The sequence below is a fragment of the Chiloscyllium plagiosum genome, unplaced genomic scaffold (genome assembly GCF_037043375.1).
Source record: "Chiloscyllium plagiosum isolate Xiang-an unplaced genomic scaffold, Cpla_swu_hap1 HiC_scaffold_32, whole genome shotgun sequence".
NCBI classification, from domain to species: domain Eukaryota; kingdom Metazoa; phylum Chordata; class Chondrichthyes; order Orectolobiformes; family Hemiscylliidae; genus Chiloscyllium; species Chiloscyllium plagiosum.
Window position 1 is genome coordinate 38,234,020 of NW_028270170.1, and position 13,429 is coordinate 38,247,448.

A 13,429-nucleotide genomic window follows, 5' to 3' on the forward strand; every position below is an offset into this window, starting at 1 on the left:
GCTTCTTAGAAGACAGGGGTGATTTGATTAAGTACGTTAAGGTGCTGAATTGTCCTGATAAGATAAACGTAGAGAGTACACTTGCTCTTGTGAGTGAATCCAGAACTAGGAGGCAATGTTTTAAAGTAAGGGTACTACCTTTCAGGACAGCGATGAAGAGAAATATTTTCTGAGTTGAGTGAATTTGAAACACTCGTACCAGAGTGGAGGCAGGGTCATTGAATGTATTTAAGGTGGAGGTGGATAGGTTCTTGTTAGGGAAGGCAAACAAAGGTTATCTGAGATAGATGGGAATGTGGAAATCAAACCACAAACAGATCAGCCAGATCTTATTAAATGGTGGAGCAGGTTTCAAGGATCAAATGGCCTACTCCTGCTCCCAGTATTTATACAGGTATGTACCTACAAGGCTAAGATTAAGTTTATAACTTACCATACAGATGGGAAACTAAACTTAAGTAATTAAATACATCTGGAATTAAAATGCTGTTATCAGTAGTGGTGACCGTGTAACTGCTGAACTGCTATAAAAACCCCTTTGAGTCGTTTTGAAATGGAAATTTACTGTCTTTGACTATTCAATAGCAGTTATTCTGGCTAGAAGGCCGTTTAGGATTGAGGTCAGAAGGAATTTCTTTGCTGAGTGTCAAGATCTTTGGAATTCTCCACTCCAGAGAAGTGTGTTGGTTCAGTCTTTGAATATGTTTAAGACTGAGGTTGATAGATTTCTGTGTATTAAAAACGCCAAGGGGTTGTAGTGGTTGGAACCAGGTTGACCTTATTTAACCATAAGGTTCTTGATTGGGGTTAATAACCTGGGTCAATCAGGAAAACCTTTGTTGATATAACCAGGAGATTGGAAACTCCCCAGTTGAGGACTGATCAGTCAGGGTACTGTGCACTAGTAAATAGAGTGTCTTGGTGACAGGATATTTCAGTGGCGACAGGAGAAAACAGAACGTGCCCGAAGAACATTCACTTGCAACTGTCATCTTGGTGTTGGGGTAAGCATTTTTGGCATCATGCTTCTATTTGAGAAGCTTTGACACTGCTGTTGAAGACTGCGCCCAGTAGGTGGAAACAATGTGATATTTTTTCCAGGAAAATGACATTGGGACAGAGGAAAACCAACGAATAATCCTTTTGACTGCTTGCGGACCCACAGCATTCTCAGTTATAAGGGGCTTAACTTCCCCAGGGGCACCAGACACTAAAACTTCGAAGAGTTGATGGAGCTGGTAAAGGAATATTATGACCCCAAACCTCCTGAGGTACTATAGGCTTTATTCAACTGTTAGAGAACTGGGGGGAAATCCGTATTGGGATTTTTGATGAGGTTGTGATGACTGGCAGAGGCATGTGATTCTGGGTTAGCCCTGAATGAGAAGCTGGGACAATGTTTGGTATGTGGGATGAATGATGTAACCATGTAGAAGCACCTACCAGCTGAAGATCAACAGGACTTCAAACAGGTACTGGAGCTGCCATTGTCATTAGAAAATGTGGCAAGCGGAGCAAGGGAACTACAGGGCATCCCAATGGAAGTGACTCCCTCACCTGACCAACTGAGCTTGGAGTACACAACTTGAGTGTCAGAAATTGCAGAGCGCCTCACAGGGCATGCCCTGAGCAGGCGGATCCCTTTGCCACTCCACAACAAAGTCTAGCCTCGGCCAAAGGGGTAAACAGTTCTTCAGTATCTGGTAGCAAGCCATTTTAAATGCTACCAGTATGGGGACTTGAGACAGGAAAGGAGTCTTACAAGGCTTGATTTCAGTAAGAAAACCCATTGGCCAGTACCCAGGAGAATGCATGTCCTGAAACGTTCCCCTACATGTGGGTTGGAACAGTTAAATAGTTTATTGACGTCCAAATCAGAGCCAGATTAAAATTAATGTTTGGTTAAATGGTCACCCATGGAGGTTGATACCAGTGCAACTGTATCTGTGGTTGCAGAGTCTGTCTTCAATAAGTTTCCCAGATGTTTTTCGAGAAGGACTTGGGGCTCTCAAAGGAGACAAAGCCACTTTATATGTTGACGAGGAGGCAATTCTGAGATTTCGCAAGGCCTGCCTGGTGCCATTAGCTTTGCAGGCAAAAGTAGCGGCAGAAATAAGGAGGCTGGAGAAATCATCAAACTAGTTGTACTGATCGTGAAGCCTGACTGGTCAGTTTGCCATTGTGGGATTTTAAGCAAAATGGTAAACTGATTCTTGCAGAGAGCACTTGTATGCAAAGTTGGGGGGGATGCTGTCCTTTACGGAGCAGGATGTAAGCCTTACCTACCTGCAATTGTGACTGGTTGTTCAATACAATTAGTATCCATAAGGGTTTATATCAAAATACAAGACAACCATTTGGGGTATCATCAGCCTGTGCTCTTTTCCAGCAGAGCACAGAACACTTTACAAGGGCTACCTCAAGTTGCCATTTATCTGGATGACACGCTTATAATTGGGAAGACAAATAAAGAGCACATGGAGATCTTGGAAGTGGTGGTTAAATGTTTCTCCCAGGCGGACATATGTCTTAGAAGGGAAAAATGTATGTTCCAAATGACCTATTTGGGTTACATAGGCGACAAAACCGGGTTGTGCCTGTTAGAGAAAGTGAGGGTGGTCAAAGGAGCCCTAGCTCCCACACCTGTACTAGAACTTGGGTCTTTCCTTGGATTAGTGAATTATTATGCAACATTCATACATAACCTGGCCTCCATCTTGGCACGTTTAGACCTGCTGTTGAAAAAGGGGCAGCCTTGGAAATGGTCACATTGCCAAGAAGTAGGGAAGTGGAAAAGCTGCTATCATCTAAGGTATTGGCTCACTCCTGTCCAAAGCGAGAGATAGTGCTGACATGCGATGCTTCCCCATACAGTACTGGGATAATATTGGCTCACTGGTGGTCCAATGGACAGAAACTCCTGAGAATGGATGCTTCCCGAACTTTGGTTGATGCCGAATATAAGTATGCACAGATAGAGAAGGAACACTTGGCGATCATCTTTGGTGTGTGGAAGTTCCACCAGTACCTTTACGGACAGGAATTTTAGTAGTAACAGATCACAACCCCTGCTAGGGCTACTGAAGGAAGGCAAGGCAGTGCGGCCCATAGCTACTGGTAGAATTCAGCGTTGAACACTTTATGCTCAGTGGGTACAAGTAGAAGTTAGTAGCCAATACAGATGCCTTGAGCTGCCTCTCACTAGCAGAAAATGCACTAAATGTGCCTCCCCAGGAAGAGTCCATTTTGGTTTTAAACTTTCTGAAATACTCTTCCAGTCACTGCTGACAGTATTCGACTATGGACCCAAAAAGATCCTGCCCTAGCAAAATTGAAACAGCTGATGATAATGGGAAAAACAGAAGGGCCATTGCAACCAGGAATAATACACTGGACCCAGTGAGACAAGATCCACTGTAGAGGACAGCATGTTACTGTGGGATGCAAGGATGATAGCCCTGAGTGAAGGTCACTGCCAGATACTGGCTGAACTCCTCCAGGGTCAACCAGATGTTTCCAAGATGAAGATGCTAGCAAGAAGTTATGTTTGTTGGCTAGGGTTGGATGCTGACATAACTGCATTGGTAAAGCAGTGTCCAGAATGCCAACAAGGGCAAACATTGCCACCAGCAGCACCCTCAGATTGGTTTCATGTCGACTATGCTGTTCCTTTCATGAGTCAATGTTCCTGGTCATTGTGGACGCCTGTTCATAGTGTTAGGATGTATATAAAGTTTGTACGGAAAACTCTGGGATGATGACTGAGAAGCTGTAAGCATTGTTCGCGATACACTGACTCCTGGAAGTGATTTCATTTACCAGCAGGGATTTTGAATATTTCCTAAAGATAAATGATATTTAGCACGTAAAGACAGCTCAATACCATCCGTTGTCAAAGAGTCTAGTGGAAAGAGCAGTCCAAGCATTAAAGAAGCAGCCTGCAGCGTTGATTGACATTAAACTGTCCCAGTTCTTGTTTGATTATAGGACCACCCCTCACACAACAATAGGGATAGCTCTGGCAGAGTTGCTGATGGGGAGAAACCTCTCACACCAGGTTAAACCTGATATTTCCAGACCTGGGCTTATGGCAGCAAGAATTCCAATGCTAGCAACATGCCTCCGCCAAGCGAGAGAGAGAATTTAATTCGGGGGATAAAGTATGGTTTCAGAAACATTGAAAAGGCCCAGTGTGGGTACGAAGCAAGGTTGATGCGAGGTCAAGTCCCGTGACTTACAACGTTCAGGTAGCTGATACAGTCCTGAATAAACATGTGGATCACCCGAAAGCTGTCACCTTGCAAACTGGGCAGAAGCAAAGCATACCTGGCCCCTCAGAACAATTAGAAGCCCCGTCAGAAACTGCAGGTGCTGCCCCTCCAGCTATGTCGCAGAGGCTTCAGAGTCTCCATTGCTGCTGGAAGAGGAGACTTTTTTGAGAAATTACAGACACAAGAGACAGGCCACGGTCAGCATACATTTCCTGTGTCCGAGTCCGAGTCAGAGGAACCAGACCTGGGATGAAAGTGTTGCAAGAGAAGCTGCAAGCAAAAGACCAGGCCGACATCCCCAGATTTATTGGGAGCAGGGATGCAGTGATTGGGATCAGGTTGACCTTATTAGCAACAAAGTGCTTGATTTGGGGTTATTAACTTGGGCCAATCAGGAAAGCCTCGGCTGACTAATGTAACCAGGAGATTAAAATCTCATTAGTTGAGGACCGACTCCTAGCTGGCTTGCCACAGCCAGTGTACTGTGCACTAATTAATAAAGGGTGACTTGCTGACAGGGCACTGGCCTCTCTGCTGTTATTTCAGGATACAGGGAAATGTCGGAAAATGGTATTGATTGAGAAAATCAGCAATGGTCTCATTGATTGGCAGAGCAAGCTTGAAGGACTGAACAACATCTTCCTTTTTTTATTATCTTTATAGCTGCTCTCTAAAATAGCTTGGAGAGCAACTCTGATATCAGTAAAGGTAGCTCAAGGGAAATTACAAATGGGCAATAAATGGGTTCATTGCCCGTGTCACTAAAGTCCCATGAATGAATTTTCTAAAGATTTATTTCTGACAGCTTGTTCTTACATAACAGCCAATAATATCCAGGCTGTTGTGTGAAAAATGGACAAAACCCATGATGAACACACACAGAGATACAACCTGAATCTCCGTGATCGGAACTGCATTGAATTAATTGAGTGGGTAACAATCAATTACAACTGAAGAACTTACACGGCTTCCTCTTGAGGTTTCTTCTAAATTACCTGGGGAAAATTTAGCTGATGAAAGCAACACACAATAGGCAAGTCTGAACATTACTGATGGTAACTGTGTGTTTTTGTATATTTTCAGTTTGGAACAGTTTTGTATTAACTACTGCAATGAGAAACTGCAGCAGCTCTTTATCCAGCTTGTCCTGAAGCAGGAACAGGAAGAGTACCAGCGTGAGGGTATTCCCTGGAGACATGTAAGGCACCAAGCAATTTTATTTGGGTGTGCATGTCAGTTTGTAATGAATTGCTGAAGCAATGGGATGTTCCTTTTCATGACTTAATGCTTGTCTTTTTCTGAGTGTCATTTCTACATGCCAAAGCTCTGTCAAGAGTATTGTAATGATGCACTCAGACAAGCACTGTCTGCCTCATCAGCGTAACTTTCATTTAAATGCTTTGCATGCATGCATTGCACTTGGGCAATCCACAACTGTAATTTTCTTTTCCAGACTCCCCTTGCCAACGGAAGTGATTTAAGACTAAATTAATCAGATTTTGGATGTAGCAGTTCCCAGTGAAGTGAGCTTCATCAGCTCTCACTCAGTGTGACCCTGCAGCTCAATTTGAACTCTTGTCTCAGAGCTAAGCAACAGTGCAAGGTCATCAGATTTCTGTCAAAAGCTGACAGCTAATAGTCCCAGTGCAGAAACAATGTTTTCATTCATTTGAGCAGACAAATGTTAAACAAGTGCCCTATATAACAGGAGAAAGTGAGGACCTGTGGCTCAACACTTCAACTCCCTCTCCCGCTCCACCAAGGACATGCAGGTCTTTGGACTCCTCCATTGCCAGACCATAGTAACATGATGGCTGGAGGAAGAGCGCCTCATCTTCCGCCTAGGAACGCTCCAACCACAAGGGATGAACTCAGATTTCTCCAGTTTCCTCATTTCGCCCCCCCCCCCCACCTTGTCTCAGTCCCAACCCTCGAACTCAGCACCACCTTCCTAACCTGCAATCTTCTTCCTGACCTCTCCGTTCCCACCCCCACTCCGGCCTATCACCCTCACCTTAACCTCCTTCCACCTATCGCATTTCCAACGCCCCTCCCCCAAGACCTTCCCTACCTTTTATCTTGGCCTGCTTGGCACACTTTCCTCATTCCTGAAGAAGGGCTCATGCCCGAAATGTTGATTCTCCTGCTCCTTGGATGCTGCCTGACCTGCTGCACTTTTCCAGCAACACATTTTCTGCCCTATATAACAGCCTACTTGAATAACTGATAAGCTCCTTTTCAATATATTATGTGTTTTCTATTTTATGTGCCAATGGGATATGCGAGAAATATTGTTAAGACAAATCTCACATCGTTGGAGATGCCATGTGAGATTAGGATGAGTAATAAAAGTATATTAATAAAAAGGAAGCAATACAGTTTTGTTTTTCTGTAAGGTCGGCATTGGTTAAAATATAGTTAAAAACCACACAACACCAGGTTATAGTCCAACAGATTTATTTGGAAGTACAAGCTTTCGGAGAGCTGCTCCTTCATCAGGTAGCTAATCACTGTGATTTTTAACTTTGTCCACCCCAGTCCAACACCAGCACCTCCATATCATTGAGAATATGATGAGCTCAAGTGTATACTTGAATGGAACATGTTTTGACAGGGTAAAAGAGAAAGACTTGCATTCATAATATGCCTTGCAAGATGTCAAGAAGTTCCAAAATGTCTTACAATCTATAAGTACTGTCTAAACTACAGTCTCTGTGGGAATTACAGGAGGAATTTCCTCAAGGTCCCAAAAATAACCTAGGGAGAAAATAAGTTTTTTTTTCATGATGTTATAATTATTGGCTAGTTCTCTCTCCTTTATGCAGTCCATTTGATGCAAGTAGCTTAAAACTCTAATTCCAACCCTTCCCCTTCCTTTTCTCTACTGTTAAAGCAGCAATAAATTATAATTCGGTTGTTAAAAGTGTTGAATCTTTCTTTTGAGATTCCAGGAAGGCAAGTACTTTGCATAATAAATATGAGCAGTTACTCCACCTTTCTTCATGTTATAAATTAAATGCATCCTGTGTTAATTTTGGTCATTTTGATTTTTGCCGAAAGGATTGTAAATGTAATTGACCAAATAGTGGGTGTCTAAAAGCAAATGACTGTTTGATCTCTCTGCAGATCGATTACTTTAACAATCAGATCATTGTGGATTTAGTGGAGCAGCAACACAAGGGTATCATTTCAATTCTGGATGACGCCTGTGTAAACGTTGGGAAGGTCACTGATAAGATGTTTTTGGATGCTTTGAACACCAAACTACAAAAACATGCACATTACTCCAGCCGGAAGGTAACTGTTCTTCAATTAATGAATTGATAGTGAATGTAGTGTGCTAGACGTAGAGTCATAGAGATGTATAGCACAGAAACAGGCCCTTCAGTCCAACTCGTCCATAGTTACCATATAAGTTAAATTATTCTAATTCCATTTGCCAGCATTTGGCCCATGTCCCTCTAAACCCTTCCTATTCATATACCCATCCAGATGCCCTTTAAATGTTGTATTGTTCCTGCCTACACCACCACTTCTGGCAGCTCATTCCAGACATGCACCACCCCTCTACGTGAAAAGCTGCCTCTCCGATCCCTGTTAAATCTTTCCTCCCTCACTTTAAAACTATGCCCTCTAGTTTTGGATTATCGTCTCCGATCCCTGTTAAATCTTTCCTCCCTCACTTTAAAACTATGCCCTCTAGTTTTGGATTATCGTACCCTCATTTCCCACGAATGGGCTTTTTAAAATCATTTATCAGCAAATTGAAGCCTGTTGAATTAAAATAACAATAACTGTGTACATATAAAATTTGCTAAAAAGCACTGGGATAAGAAATTTGCAATTCCGACTTCTAGATCATGGAATTTCACCTTAAGTTTTTTTTTCCCAATTCATCACCTGATGCACCCATCACTTCGCCCCTCGGTAATCTGCCAGTTCTGAACTGGCTTTGACAGACTCTGTCTACCCAGTAGTTGTAATTTCACTGTATAGCCAGCAGCGTGTGTTCCTGTACTAGGCAGTAATCTTTGTTACCTTCGCTGTATGCGCCATTGCTATTAGTTGGGTGGAGAACGCAAGGCTAAGAGAGAGAAACATGAAATTCTTTGCTTTATAGATAGAACCACAGAGTATAAAAGCAAAGAAGTTGTGTATATAGATTTTTAGCGAGGTGTTAGATAAGTTTCCCAATGGTAGGCTCATTCAGAAAGTAGGGAGGCATGGGACACAGGGAAATATGGCTGTCTGAATATAGAATTGGCTAGCCCATAGAAGACAGAGGATGGTAGTAGATGGGAAGTATTCAGCCTGGAGCTCAGTAGCTAGTGGTGTTCTGCAGGAATCTGTTCTGGGAGCTCTGCTCTTTGTGGTTTTTGTAAATGACTTGGATGAGGAAGTGGAAGGGTGGGTTAGTAAGTTTGCTTATGTCATTAAGGTTAGTGGAGTTGTGGATAGTGTGGAGGGCTGTTGTAGGTTGCAACGGGACATCAACAGGATGCAGAGCTGGGCTGAGAAGTGACAAATGGAGTTCAGCCTGGAAAAGTGTGAAGTGATTCATTTTAAAGGTTGAATTTGAATACAGATTACAGTGTTAAAAGCAGGATTATTGAGCAGTGTGGAAGAACTGAGGGATCTTGGGGTCAACGTCCATAGATCCTTCAAAGTTGCCAACCAAGTTGATAGGGTTGTTAAGGTGTATGGTGTGTTGCTTTTCATTAGCAGAGGGATTGAGTTTAAGAGCTGCAAGCTCCATAAAGTCCACTGGTTAAACCTTTGGAATATTGTTTAGTTCTGGTTGCCTCATTATGAGAAAGATGTGGAAGCTTTAGAGAGGGTGCAGAGAAGATTTACCAGCATGCTGCCTGGACTAGAGGGCATGTCTTATGAAGAAATGTTGAGGGAGCTAGGGCTTTTCTCATTGAAATGCAAAATGAGAGATGACTTGATAGAGATGTACAAGATGATGAGAGGTATAGATAGAGTGAATAGCCAGAGACTTTTTCCTAGGGCAGAAATGGCTATCAGAAGGGGGCATAATTTTAAGGTGATTTGGAGGAATGTTTGGGGAAAAATGTCAGAGATAGTTTTTTTACACAGAGAATGGTGGGTGCATGAAATTCACTGCCAGCAGTGGTAGTAGAGTCAGAGACATTCGGGACATTTAAAGCAACTCTTGGATAAGCACATGGATGATAGTAAAATGAAGGGTATGTAGATTAGTTTGACCTTAGAGTAGGATAAGACATCAAGGGCCGAAAGACCTATACTGTGCTGTGCTGTTCTATGTTCTAAGTTAGGTTAACCCTTGGTAAATCGCTGAGAGATTTACTACAGTAACTTCAGTTACATAGAGGGATTGTAGAAACCAACATTGTTCTTCTGAGAGTAGAAAAGCTTAGAGAGATTCCACATTTGTGCTTTACTAATAGAAGTCGTTTGTAATTCAGTCATCAGCCTTTGTGATTTGTCTGCCTTTCATACTTGGGTATGACTCACCTTCTACTTGTGTACTTTTGATTAGGATATGACATTCAGTCTGTCCTGAACCGCACATTTCTACTGTTTGTTAATTGTATGAGTTAAGCTAAATACATATAGGTGGAGGACATTTGAAAGAGAGACCTAGTGAGTTGAACTGAGACATACGCATGCAATATTTCACTCTGAATAAATTTATCTGAACTAAAGTTTTCTCCTTTTCCAGTGGATAATTAAGCATATAATGCTATAGATGCCATACTATGATAATGTTCACTGTATGACTTTAGAGTATAGTGACTGCTTATTGCTAAAAATGAACTGCTGATAGAGCAGATTAGTTATTATCCTGCCACGTTAGCCATTTGTGACAGTGATCTAAGTAGATCAAAAACACATCTGTCTGTGTGTTTTATTTGTTCCTTTGTGTAATATGATGTTCAGATCAAGAAAAATATATTAGGGAGCCACTTTAATTGGAAAGGCAATGTTGTCTGTCAAGAAAAGTAGGATTATTGTTCCCTAATACTTATCTGTATTTCATGACGTTGTAATTGCAGAACTAAATTATTCTTTAAAACAACGAGTTTTGAGAAAATTTGTCTCACTGATTGAGGTTCTGGATGTAGGTTTGCTCTCTGAACTGGAAGGCTCGTTTTCAGACGTTTCATCACTGTACTAGGTAACATCCTTAGTGTGCCTCCGGACGAAGCTTTAAGACACAAAATACTGTTTCATTTTTCCTGATAATAAAGTGGAAACCTAACAAAAACTAGAACCTCTTCTCCCAACTTGAAGGAAAAGCAGAGAACTGACTTTCTGTTGTTGCTTTAAAATCCTGGAAACATTTACACACAGCATTATATTGCAGGCCCAATTAACAACTTTGTTCCCTTCAACATTAGGACCCCTTAAGTTCTCACTTATACTTCTTTGTAAAGGTCGTTGATACGCCTATATAGTAGTCTATCTGTGTTCATGAACAGACACATTGCAAACATATATTGATTTATAAAGGAAAGTCATGTTTTATTTTAGTTTATACATCAGTGAGCATTGGTCGAGTGCTTCTAAGCTGTGTTTCAGTGTAACCCCATTTTAGGTCGTGAGGATTAATGATTGCAGAAACCGGCAAAATGAAAATGGCAATGAAGCAACAGAGTTACATCCAATATGTCTTTACTAAATGTAGGAAATCTACATAAAATAAATCAAATGTGAAAACTTGAGATTAAAGATACCTCAATTATTCTCACAAAGGGTCATGTCAAAAATCGGTGTGTGATGACAACAGCAGAATCTTCCTCTGATAGATGGTAAGATTCTAACAAAGGTTCTGCTTAACACACTGATGAGCCATACAGTGGGAATGTGTACAGCTATCCTTACCAATGTGCCTGTGAAACATCTACTACCTCCTTTAGATATGTTCACCGATTATGGCAGAATCCCCCCCCCAAAAAAAACCTTGCCAGTTAGAAGCTCACCACACAATGCTGAGAAGATGGACTAAATGAGCTTGTCTAACTGAGAGTTCAGTCCCTCACTGGGAGTGAGTGCTACTCTGGGAGCTGCCTGCCAGTCATATTAGCCAGCAGCCCCAGAGGTCACTGCCAGAACATGCAGACCCAGGAAGGGAATCCATTGAATCTCCAATCCAGGTAAGACTGCTGGCTTTAGGCTGTTTTGTTTTTACAAGTCAAGAGCGTGGTGAGGTTGGATCTTAAATAATGTGATAGCAACTTCCTTTCAACGATTTTAATCGCTATTATATCTTTTAAAAATGAAGGCTATTGTCACCTGAACCTGCCAAACATAATGCTTGCCACCAAAATCTTGGGATCAGGCACTTATTTAAATATGCTGGATGAGTTGTTGATTTTGCTGCCTGCCATAACTGTATTGTGCGGGTGAGCTCAGGTGTGAATGGGTGGGTAGTTGAAACAACTGCACAGAGGCTGGTATCTCATTACGTCACCCTTTATTCTCTTGTCCACAGTACACTGTCCATGGCCAGCCAGCTCGGTGTCAGTCACCTGAACTGAGGAGATTCTGATCTCTGATTATGTTAGTCAACCAGGGCTTTGGCCCAGGTTAACAACCTCAATCAATAACCTCATAGCCAACACTACAAACCTCCCCAAGGCTGACAATGGAGGCCTAGTTTTTGGCTTGTAGCTTTTCCTGTAATGTTTTTGCCCCAAGTCTGGTTTGTCTGATTCAAACTCTTGATCAGGGCAGTGTGTACCAGACCACAGCCTGCCTCTTGCATCCAGAACATCTCGGGAGAGTTTCCTCCTCCTCTTCGGGTGGTAATGGTATCAAGACTACATCAATCTTGGACGTTGAAGTTTGCTTGATACTTGATGGAAGGGCAGCATCTACAGTTTCTGACAGGCCTTCTGGTTATTTGGGGTGGGGGGGGGGGATGCGCAGGTATGTTTTGTTCTCGATCCGTTTGCGAGGTAATAGCTTTCAGGTGATCCACCTACCTGAACTTTAAGTGACGGGACCTGACCTCCCGTTAACCTTGCCTTCTACCCAGACGGGGCATTTCCAGCACCAAACTTTGTTTCCCGAATTACGTGGTCTCTCTCGCTAGCACGTGGCTGGCATTGGTGTTCCTGCTGCAGTTTCACCCACTTTCCTCCTCTGCACACCCCCTCCCAACCTGGTTCAGAATCTTCTCCCCATCAGCAGTTGTGATGGAGCTATCCATGTTGTTGGAATTTGGATGGTCCTGTAGTCGAACAGGAACCGGGACAGTTTGTTATCAATTGACGCTGTAGGTTGCTTCTTTAAGCCTGCCTTCAATGTTTGGACCGCTCTTTCTGCTAGACCATTAGATGATGGATGTTATGGGACTGTCCTTGTGTGCCGAATGCCATTTGAATTTCGGAATGATTCAAAATTCTCTAGTGGTAAATGACATCCCATTGTCCGTGTAGTTTCATGTATCACAAATGATGCTCACAGCTTCTCATTTGCAATCCCTGAGTTTGCGGAATGATCTTTATGCATGTCCAAACACTTTGAACAGGTGTTCACAATGACCGGGAACATTAAGCCCATGAAAGGAACAGCATAGTTGACATGCAACCGAGTCCAGGGTTTTCCTGGCCATTCCCACGAATATGGGGGTGCTGCTGGTGGCAATGTTTGCCTTTGTTGGCACTCTGGGCACTGCTCCACCAATGCTGTTATGTCAGCATTCAACCCTAGCCAACAAACATATAACTTCTTGCTTGCATCTTCATCTTGGAAACTCCTGAATGATCCTCATGGAGTCCTTTACTTGGGATCATTGCCCTTGTTCCCTATAGTAATGTGCTGTCCTCTACAGTAATCTGGTCTTGCCAGTTTCAGAAAGGCGTCAATCTGGATTGCAATTACCAATAGCTGTTTTAGTATCGCTAGGACGGGATCATTTTGTGTCCAAACTGTGATATTGTCAGCAGTGACTGGAACGGTGTCCAGGATCTTTAAAACCAAAATGAACTCTTCCAGGAGAGGCACCACCAGTGGTGTATCTGCTAGTGTGAGGCATCTCAAGGCATTCACATTAGCCACTTGGCTTCCTGGACAGTGTTCTAACTTCAACTTGTACACAGAGAATGAGGGTCCAACGCTGAATTCTACTGGAAGCTACAGGCGGCACCCCCTTGCCTTCCTTCAGT

The 13,429-nt window shown here is 42.7% G+C and overlaps 1 protein-coding gene across 1 annotated transcript in view; it reads left to right on the forward strand.

The window, feature by feature from the left end:
• The window catches only part of LOC122540010 (unconventional myosin-Id), a 533,316-nt gene that overhangs the window by 123,932 nt on the left and 395,955 nt on the right, over positions 1–13,429 (forward strand). The window contains exons 10-11 of the mRNA XM_043675298.2: positions 5,355–5,469; positions 7,398–7,568. Of these exons, the coding sequence (XP_043531233.2) occupies positions 5,355–5,469; positions 7,398–7,568 (286 nt within the window). The remainder of the gene's footprint in view (positions 1–5,354; positions 5,470–7,397; positions 7,569–13,429) is intronic.